The 9,300-nt window shown below is 48.8% G+C and overlaps 3 protein-coding genes and 4 non-coding genes across 10 annotated transcripts in view; 5 read left to right on the top strand and 2 right to left on the bottom strand.

Annotated features, from left to right (window-relative positions):
* Positions 1-696, bottom strand: part of Rab34 (RAB34, member RAS oncogene family) — a 4,998-nt gene extending 4,302 nt beyond the window's left edge. The window contains exons 1-2 of the mRNA XM_033762881.1: positions 456-696; positions 197-250 (exon numbers count right to left, since the gene is read on the bottom strand). Coding sequence (XP_033618772.1) covers positions 197-250; positions 456-541 — 140 coding nt within the window. The 5' untranslated portion in view covers positions 542-696. The remainder of the gene's footprint in view (positions 1-196; positions 251-455) is intronic.
* Positions 697-3,366: 2,670 nt separating this feature from the next.
* Rpl23a (ribosomal protein L23a) lies at positions 3,367-6,959 on the top strand. Of its 2 annotated transcripts, XM_010642299.1 has the most exons (5): positions 3,367-3,463; positions 4,014-4,197; positions 5,997-6,173; positions 6,602-6,671; positions 6,897-6,959. In XM_010642299.1, the coding sequence occupies exons 1-5, from the start codon at positions 3,439-3,441 to the stop codon at positions 6,909-6,911; spliced, it is 471 nt and encodes a 156-aa protein (XP_010640601.1). In that variant the 5' UTR covers positions 3,367-3,438; the 3' UTR covers positions 6,912-6,959. The 2 variants fall into 2 exon arrangements, with proteins under 2 accessions (XP_010640601.1, XP_010640599.1); XM_010642297.1 differs by lacking the exon at positions 6,897-6,959 and having other exon boundaries at positions 6,602-6,743.
* On the top strand, positions 3,860-3,927 carry LOC117285957. The gene has a single exon (XR_004517075.1). It is a non-coding gene; the product is annotated as a small nucleolar RNA SNORD42 (small nucleolar RNA).
* Positions 5,846-5,915, top strand: LOC117285960. Its single transcript, XR_004517078.1, has one exon. It is a non-coding gene; the product is annotated as a small nucleolar RNA Z17 (small nucleolar RNA).
* Positions 6,309-9,294, bottom strand: Tlcd1 (TLC domain containing 1). 3 transcript variants are annotated; one of them, XM_010642296.3, is made up of 4 exons: positions 9,220-9,294; positions 8,818-8,900; positions 8,643-8,725; positions 6,309-8,035 (listed from the first exon to the last, which is right to left on the bottom strand). In XM_010642296.3, the coding sequence occupies exons 2-4, from the start codon at positions 8,879-8,881 to the stop codon at positions 7,652-7,654; spliced, it is 531 nt and encodes a 176-aa protein (XP_010640598.1). In that variant the 5' UTR covers positions 8,882-8,900; positions 9,220-9,294; the 3' UTR covers positions 6,309-7,651. The 3 variants fall into 3 exon arrangements, with proteins under 3 accessions (XP_010640598.1, XP_019065945.1, XP_019065946.1); XM_019210401.1 differs by having other exon boundaries at positions 7,717-7,807; positions 7,881-8,035; positions 8,818-9,294; XM_019210400.2 differs by having other exon boundaries at positions 8,818-9,294.
* On the top strand, positions 6,465-6,529 carry LOC117285958. Its single transcript, XR_004517076.1, has one exon. It is a non-coding gene; the product is annotated as a small nucleolar RNA SNORD42 (small nucleolar RNA).
* On the top strand, positions 6,718-6,781 carry LOC117285961. The gene has a single exon (XR_004517079.1). It is a non-coding gene; the product is annotated as a small nucleolar RNA Z17 (small nucleolar RNA).
* Positions 9,295-9,300: the final 6 nt, after the last annotated feature.

The raw sequence follows: 9,300 nt of genomic DNA, 5'->3' as shown, positions 1-9,300 counted from the left end.
TGCCCCTCTCCCGGCGGGGCCGGCGGCACAGCCCGCCCTCGCCTCCCCCTCTTCCCCACTGCGCTGCCCCGGCTTCCAGCCTCACGCCGCTCCGTGGGCGCCCCCACCCAGGCTGGAGCCTGTGCAGCTCTGGATCCCCCAAGACGCTCTGCCCTGAACCTCGGGTCCCAGGCTGTGCCTTCTTGGGGACCCTTACCCAGCCGAATTGGTGATGGAGACTCGGTGAGCGCTGCGCAGCATCTGGCGCCCTCTTCCCCACTGCGCTGCCCCGGCTTCCAGCCTCACGCCGCTCCGTGGGCGCCCCCACCCAGGCTGGAGCCTGTGCAGCTCTGGATCCCCCAAGACGCTCTGCCCTGAACCTCGGGTCCCAGGCTGTGCCTTCTTGGGGACCCTTACCCAGCCGAATTGGTGATGGAGACTCGGTGAGCGCTGCGCAGCATCTGGCGGGTAGGAACCCGCGGGGAGGGCCAAGCGGGGAGAGAAGGGGCCCTAGGGGAGGCGGTGCTTCCCTCCTCCACTCCAGGCCCGGGACGTGACTCATAGAGTCTGCCTCTGCTCGCCCTTCTACCCTGGGAGGTGGGGGGCGGAGGAGTGTTAAGGGGTGCTGGGATCGGAGCGACGTGCCCACAGAGGAGAGACATCCGGTATGTTGTGTCTTTTCCTTCCAGGCTGCTGTGCAGATCGAGGAGGAGTGGGAGAGCTGACTGCCAAGCTGCCTGTCTCCATGCAAAGTGAGGAACCGGTCCTTTGGGTGGGCACCGCTCTGGGACAAGAAGACTCCTTGCTGGTATAGGAATTCGTTTTCCAGTCTCCATTAGAACTCGCGCGCAGGCGCGCGCGCACACACACACACACACACACACACACACAGACACACACAAAAAACCTAGGACAATTTTTTTCTTTTTGCGGAGTCCTGCAGAATAGAAGAGCATCCCGTTTCGCATCAAGTAGGACATCTGGCTCCAGAAGCAGAGAGACATAAAAGACTCAATGTTTGGGGATGATGTGAATTAGACACAGACCCACAGCGTGGTTAATTAACCTCAGCATCATGAAATTTGCTCTGTGCCAGGAACTGAATTTGAAGATGCAAAAATGACTGGGAAAGGGGAAGCAAATACTGGTTCATGGCAGGGGATTGGGAAAATCATTCGGAGGAAGAGCTAGTGCGTCCTAGAGAAATATGTGCATGGGTGTTTGAAATGTAGAACTTCTTCAAGGGTATTAGTGAGCTGGTCACGGTGTATATCCTATAATCCAAGCTATACTCGGAAGGCTAACACAGGAGGATCAAAAGTTTGAGCAACTGGGCCAGGGATTTAGCAGCTCAGTGGTTCTGGCACCTGCCTAGCAAGCACAAGGACTGGAGTTCAATCCCCAGTACTAAAACAACAACAAAAAAAATGTTTGAGCAATTTAGCCTGGACAACTTAGCAAGATCCTGTCTCTTTTGCGCTCGCTCTCTCTCTCTCTCTCTCTCTCTCTCTCTGTATATATATTTGTACCGGGGATCAAACTAGGGATCTTGGGCTTGCAAGGCAGGCAGTGGCACCACTGAGCTACATCCCCAGCCCTTTTTTCTTTTTTTTTAAAACAAGGTCTTGCTATGCAATCCAGGCTGGCCTTGAACACACTATGTAGCCCAGGCTAGCCTTGAACTCAAAGCAATCCTCTTGCCTCAATCTCCGAAGAGCTGGGATTACAGGTGTGCCCCACCATGCCTAACTTTCAAACTAAAACTTTTTTACATTTTTTGGGGGGTACTCGGGATTAAACTCAGGATTTTAACACTTGTAAGGCAGGCAGTAGAACCACTGAACTAAAACCCCAGTCAAATAAAAATTTTTTATAAAAGGCTGAGATGTAGCTCAGTATTCCCTAGGTTTAATCCCCAATAAGGGGGTCAGTTACTATGGAGAAACAGACGGCCATTTTATATTTCCCTCACACACACACACAGATGACTTTTTTCTGTCACCAGATTACTGTGTAATTGCTAAACCATATCCTCTGGACCTCAGTTTTCCACGGATGTGTCTGAGGGAATTAAATTGGGCAAATTGTGCTCTAATATTTCTAGAACTTTGCTTCACCCTCCCCTATTCAGTGTAACTGCATTTTCCCCCTTTGCAGTGTTACCATGTTCTAGAGCTTGAGATCCTCTCTTCCCTGAGACTTAAAGTTGTTCAAGGTGGGAAGGACCTGGGGCAAGATTCAAAGAGGCAGCTGATAAACCATCCACAGATCTAGACAAATAAACATTTTTTTAAAAAACTACAACTCGGCTTGGAACTTAGTTCAGTGGTTCTGCTGCCTGCCTCACAAATGCAAGGGCCTAAAAATAAATAAATAAAAAAATAAATAAATAAATAAATAAATAACTACCTACGACTCCAAGCCAGGCTTGGTGGAGCATGCCTATAATCCTAGCATTGTAGAGGCTGAGGCTGAGTCAGGAGGATCACTGTGAGTTTGAGGACAGTTTGGGCTACATGGTAAATTCAAGGCCAGCATGAATTACACAGCAAGACCCTGTCAAAAAAAAGGCTGGAAGCCAGGCGTGGTGGCACATGCCTGTAATCCCAGCACTAGGGAGGCTGAGGCAGGAGGATCGTTGTGAGTTCAAGACCAGCCTGGGCTACATAGTTCCAGGTCAGTCTGAACTACATAGTGAGACTTTGTCTCAAAATACAAACAAAAAGGGCTGGGGATTTAGCTCAGTGATGCCACTGCCTGCCTCTCAAGCACAAGGTCCTGAGTTTGATCCCCAGTACAAAAAAAGAGAAAAAGGAAAAACAAAACCCTTCCTATTGCACAAACTTGTAATCTCAGCACTCAGAAGGATGAGACAAGAAGATCACTGAGAGTTAGAGTTCAGCCTGGATTACATAGTGAGTTCAAGACAGGTCTAAAATACATAGTGAGACCAGGTCTCCAAAAACCAAAAAAGCCTGTAATACCAGCACTGGGGAGGCTGAGGCAGGAGGATCACTATGAGGGCTAACCTGGAAAACAGTGAGCTCAAGGGCAGCCTGAACTACATAGTGAGACCCTATCTCAGAAAACCCAAAACAAACTGACAAACTAAATAAATAAGCCGGGGATTTACCTCAGTGGTTCTGCCACCTGCCTGGCCAGCACAAGGTCTTGAGTTTGATCCCTGATACCAAAAACGAACGAACTAACAAACAAACAAACAAAAAAAACCCACAAACCGAAAACTACAACTCCCAAGAAGCTTTGGGGCCTGAGAACGGAAGAGGTGGCGCATGCTTAGTCTAACTACAGTTAACTACTTAATCTAACTACAGTTCCCAGCGGGAGTGGCGCTAAAGATTATCCAATCAGATCTCAGTAAAAAAGCATCGCGAACCTTCTGTGAGATTTAGCGGTATAAGCCTGTGGGAATGAGCCCAGTAGACCTTTTTTACCAAGATGGCGCCGAAAGCGAAGAAGGAAGGTGTGTGTGCTGGGGCTGTGTGTGTGGGGGGGTGCCACGGTGGTTTTGCTTGGGTTGCCCGGAGAGCGAACGTATTCGTAGGACAGTGCCAGGGCCAATCCCTGGAGAAATCTTCGGAGCTACTCCCCGCGGTTGGGGCGTACTGTGTCGAATGTGGGTCTCGTAGGCAAGCCGCATGGGCTAGGCTTCCGTGGAGGGGGTTGGAGAGGCACACAGTTGATTGGGGAATTAAAAACATCCAGACTGTTGCTCCCGTGTGTCTCCTGATCAGTAAGGACGTACAGTGGCCTCAACATTACTCATTTTCCTTTGTTAAATGGCCCTGTACATATCTTTCCCTTAGTGTTATTTGTACCCTTGAATTTACTCAAAATTGGTTATCTTTGCTTCTCTATCGTGCATGTGATGGAAAAAAAAATTAACCTCCTGAGAATGTGATGTCTCCAAAGGAACCACTGATGCACGTGTAGGCAAGGGCACCTACTACTGGACCGAGGCCGGAAGTGACCAGCCAGTTTCTGAACCCCCGCGCCTTCCTTCTTTTTCCCAGCTCCTGCCCCTCCCAAAGCTGAAGCCAAAGCAAAAGCTTTGAAAGCCAAGAAAGCTGTGCTGAAAGGCATCCACAGTCACAAAAAGAAGAAGATCCGCACATCACCCACCTTCCGCCGTCCCAAGACGCTGCGGCTCCGGCGGCAGCCCAAATACCCTCGGAAGAGCGCCCCCAGGAGAAACAAGTCAGTACTACTCCTACACCTATTTGAAGATGTTTGGACATTTTTTTATTTTTTGGTATCAGGGATCGACTCGGGCTCTTGGAGCTTGTGAGGCAGGCGACAGAACCACTGAGCTAAATCCCTGGCCCTGAATACTCTTTATTGGTAACCCACCTTACTGCATGCTTCTCAAAAATACATTGATATCTAGCATATTACTCTAATGGGAATGAGAATGAATTTTTCTCTTTTTTTTGAGACAGGGTCTCACTGCAGACCAGGCTGGCCTCCCAGTGATCCTCCTGCTTTAGCCTAAAGTGCTGAGATAACAGGCGGGTGCCACCACTACACGCGGCTTTTCTGCCCTACTTAAGATGAAGAGTAAATTTTTTAGGGCGGGGACATTTAGTTCAGTGGTGCCGCTCGCTGCCTGCCTCGCAAGCTCAAGAATCCAAGTTCCCGATCCCTGGTACCCCCCCAAAAAGAGTAATGAGTTTTTAATACTGGCAGAAAAATTGTCACCGTACAGGCTCAGGTTTGCTGTTAGGTTATTTATTCAGCATGGTCAGTTTGAAAGTATTTTGTGGGGAGTATAAAGTAGGATTAAAGAGCTGCTCCATGGGACTGGGAGTGTGGCTCAGTGAGAGAGTGCTTCTGTAGCATAAGCCAGGCCCTGAGTTTGTTCCCCAGTGTGCGGGGGAGATACACATTTCTTTTGTTTGAGACAGGGTCTCACTATGTAGCTAAGGCTAGCCTTGAACTCATATATAGCCCAGGCTAGCCTCAAACTTTGGGCACTTCTCCTGCTTTACCCTCCGAGTGCTATACAGGAGTGCTGTATGGGAGTTGTACAGAGATGCCGCCCCACCCAGCATATTCTTTAGAAAAAAAAAAAAAAAAGCTGTTCCCTTCCCTTCCCCAGTATGGTCACTGAGGCAGGAGGATCACTGTTGGAGGTCAACCTGGACAACACAGCAAGATACTGTCCCAATCTGCAAAATATATATTATATATAAACACACAGAGTGTTCTAAGTTCCTTGCTTGTGGCACCTAGGAAACAGTCCTTGGCTATGGATGGTTTGTGTGTGTGTGCGGCATACTAAGGATTGAACCAAGGTCCTTGCACATGCCAAGCTGGTAATCTGCTGCTGAGGTGCATCTCCAGCCCCTTTATTTTGAGATAATCTCAAACAGGTTGAGTGGGTGAGTGGAAGATATTTCCTAAATACAGGGGTGAGTGTACTTCCCTTATGTCCCCAATTTGTACCAGGATTTAGTATAATAAACAGTTTGGGTCTTAACCTACCTTCACAACAGGAAAGGAGTGTAACTAGACAGGGAGTGGCTTGTCTGAAGTGTGTTCAAGATAGCTGTAATCCCACCATTCTAGAGGCTGAGGTAGGAAGATTATGAGTTCAAGGTCTGCCTGAACTATAGTGAGACCCTGTCTCAAACAAAATGGTAACTGTTGATCACAGCCCCCCTTTAGCAGCCGTTGGGGGCAGAATTGTTTGACCCACCCTCTAGAGAACTGTCAACATGGAGCTCCACCAAGTGAAAGGGTTTGAGTGAAAGATGATTATTTAGAGGATGAGAGGCGCCTTCAGATTAAACCAAATGCTTAAGGGTTCTGCCTTCCAGGAGGAACTTCACACTCCTTGGAATAAGGTGCACCTGATGACACTGATTGGCGACCAAAGTCTGACAAAAATGATTGTACCCATTGTCTGATGCACCTCTGTTCTTAGCCTTGGGCTCTAAAAAGCCCATCCTTCTACTAGACCTAGGCCAGGTGACCCCACGTTGTTCTCCCCTCAGGCTTGACCACTATGCCATCATCAAGTTCCCCCTGACCACAGAGTCAGCCATGAAGAAGATAGAAGACAACAACACACTTGTGTTTATTGTGGATGTCAAGGCCAACAAGCATCAGATCAAACAAGCTGTGAAGAAGCTCTATGACATTGATGTGGCCAAGGTCAATACCCTAATTAGGTGAGTGGGGCCCCGTGAGAAGTAGTTAAGAGTCATAGTTGGGATCCCGGAAAACTTCCATGTATGCCTTTAAGTTCCCTGACGCAGCTCTTGAGGTCAAAAGTAGGATTTACACTATAGTGGTCTGCTGTGAAATTATCATTGTATAAGTGGAGATCTGAGGAAACTACCTCTAGGACTTCGCTGATGGAGTTGGGCAGAGGTAGTCACTATAGTAAAGTATGATTACATGGGTTTAGTCTCAAGTGTCTTGTATTTCTAATGAAAGGAATCTGGCTCTGTGGCTCCTCTGTGCAAATGATGGAAAATTCACTATTTGGAAAAGAATGACATGAACAAAGGAACCGCTGATGCACCAGAGGATGGGGGTGTGTGGGGAGGCGGGTAGGATGGAGGCAGCAGGGGCTAAAGCTTCTTTCTCCACCTAGGCCTGATGGAGAGAAGAAGGCTTATGTTCGACTGGCTCCCGATTATGATGCTTTGGATGTTGCCAACAAAGTAAGCTTCCTTTTCTACAGAGTCCTAATATCACATCTATCCACTGGGTGCAAATGATGTTCGTGACCAAAGCCTGACTTCCTGATTAGTCATAATTGACTGACTGCACTCTAATGTTTAACAAGCTCTGCCCACCTAGTCTGTCATTCTGCTTTTAATCCTTAACACCCCAGCTTCATCTACCTATTTCACCCCCAGTAACAAAGCTTCCTTTTTGTTTTTCAGATTGGGATCATCTAAACTGAGTCCAGCTGGCTAATTTTAAATACACCTTATTTTCACCATCTATCTATATATATATGCTTCTTGTCTTTTTTTGTTTGTTTTTTGGTACTGGGGATCAAACTCGGGTCCTTATGCTTGTGAAGCAGCCGCAGAACCACTGAGTGAAATCCCCAGCCTTATGCTGCTTGTCTTTATGTCAGTTTTGGGTGATGGTGGATAAACTCCCCACCACCAAGCTGCATCTCCAGCTCTGAGTAGGACTCCTGATACACTTACCCAGTTGGAACACTCAACCCTTCAAGCCATTATACTCATTCATAACCCTGGTAGTAATCATGTAGGAACTATCAAGAGGTATTTATTACTCAGGTGAAGGTTACTTGTCCTAGGACAACTCTGGGCCAAAAAAACAAGCTTTACAGGATCCCCTTCCTTTATCCCTGGAAGTTTAGAATCGTCTTCAGCATCTATTTCAGGTCAGTGTGGGTTGGCTGGGTTTGTGTTGGGTCCTTGTCCTCACACCCACATATGTCTAACCGGTTTGTCTGCTTCTCTCACTGGTTACCCAAGAAAAGATTTTAAGGCTTCAGAAGCGTTCTTTCATTAGTGTTTTCAATAGTGTGAGTGTGGCTCAAGGTAGAGACTGGCCCCTTGGTATGTCCAGGCTTGGGGCAGAGACCCAGTTTATGTGTGTGGCTGCTTCTGCTCTGTTGTGTGTTTGTTGTCCTTGCCACATGTCCCAGGCTCTTTTCCTCCTACTCAGTCAAGAACTTGTCTTTGTGTTGTTGGCTGGGGATGCGGTCAGGGCAGAAGTCAGAGCGGAGAAGACGGGAAAAGTAGATGAGGATCATCACATCCAGCATGAGCAGTATGGCCAGCAGAAAGGTCCCCAGGGTCCTTTGGCCTGCATACTGCAGGAAGAAGTTGGTGAGGTAGGCCTGAGGGGCCAGGCGGAAGAGAAAGTACATGACCAAGTTGACATACTTGTTGACCCGGTAGAGAAGAAAATCCTGGGCATTGTTGATTTTCATCATCATGCGCATGGTGAGGAAGATGTTGCTCACTTCCACCAGTAATGTCAGGACACCTCCACCAACAAACCTCTTCCAAAAGATGCCTGAGAAGAAGGCACCCATGGCCTAGAGGATAAGTGAGAAAAAGTTTGAAACCTAGATGCCAAGGCTCCTGGGAGCTGGTGGGTGTGTCAAAGCACCAGAGGGCCAGGCAAGCCTCAGTGTTTTCTCTTTTGTAGTATTAAGGATCAAGCCCAGAGGTACTCAGCACTACAATGTATCTCTAGCTCTTATTTTTACACCAGTTCTCACTGTTAACCCATTCTGTCCTTGAATTGTGACTCCTTAGCCTCCCAAGTAGTTGCGACTGCACCAAGTTCTCCCAATTTTTTTTTTTTTTCTCTCCATACCAGGGATCAAACTCAGGACTGCTTGTGAGGCAGGCGCAATGTTCCTGAGCTAAATCACCAGCCCATCCCCAAATTCTTCTGGACTAATAATTTATCCTTTTTTTCATTGTAAGGTTAGATTCTGATCCCTGCCCACAGGATCTGGGCACAGTGAATGCCATTCCCAGTCTGTTGAGCAAGAACACAAAGACTGGTACCTCAGCTTGAAAAGTAGGACACGGCTGGGGCGGGTTGAGATGGCCTTCTCGTGCAAAAGAACATGGGGACTTGCAACTAGGTTGCCAGCAGTACAGCTATACATACATCACTGCTTTCTCACTTACCATGACATGGTGAACGAGGTATTCCCAAGAAGCTCTGGCCTGATGACTGATCACGATGTCCACCGTGTCGTGAATGAAATACCCTAGAGGAGGAGCAGAGGGAGAGGTCACGTAAGGGACTTAACTTTCTTCCCCTGTATTCCCACGTGACTCAGGCTCCCTAGGCAAGACTTACCTGCAGAGAAGCAAACGAGCAAATAGCCAGAGAGTGACCACGCTGTCTCAATCTCCACCAGCATCTCGGGGCTCTGCCATAAACTGGGAGAGGAGGAAGGAGGGAGGCCCTCGGCACAGTCGGCACCCGAAGAGACCCTCGGGTCCCCCGGCCCCCCGCCAGTCCCGGGACAGTCCAGGCTCGCGCTATTGGCTGGCATGGGAGCGAGGAGGGGCTTGGCCGAAGCCCCAGTGCCTCGAGTTTCCCTGAGCCGCCCCTGGTTGGGTAGTCTCCCAAACAGGGAATCAGGTGAGATTCGCAGCCTCGGCCCACTGGTGAGTGATGGAAATAGTAACACGGAAGCCCGTCCCGGCGCCCGCACGGGATCCCCGGGCCACCTCTCGCCCCTAGTCGCTCACTTACCACAGCAGCGCCCATATCCCTGACACAATGGAGTGGGTGAAGGAGACCAGCAGGTTATGCCAGCGCCAGGTACGCAGGGGG

The sequence above is a fragment of the Fukomys damarensis genome, unplaced genomic scaffold, assembly GCF_012274545.1.
Source record: "Fukomys damarensis isolate Sample0158 unplaced genomic scaffold, DMR_v1.0_HiC HiC_scaffold_13, whole genome shotgun sequence".
NCBI classification, from domain to species: domain Eukaryota; kingdom Metazoa; phylum Chordata; class Mammalia; order Rodentia; family Bathyergidae; genus Fukomys; species Fukomys damarensis.
Note: the sequence above shows the minus strand (reverse complement) of the source record. Positions and strands in the feature narration are given on the sequence as shown.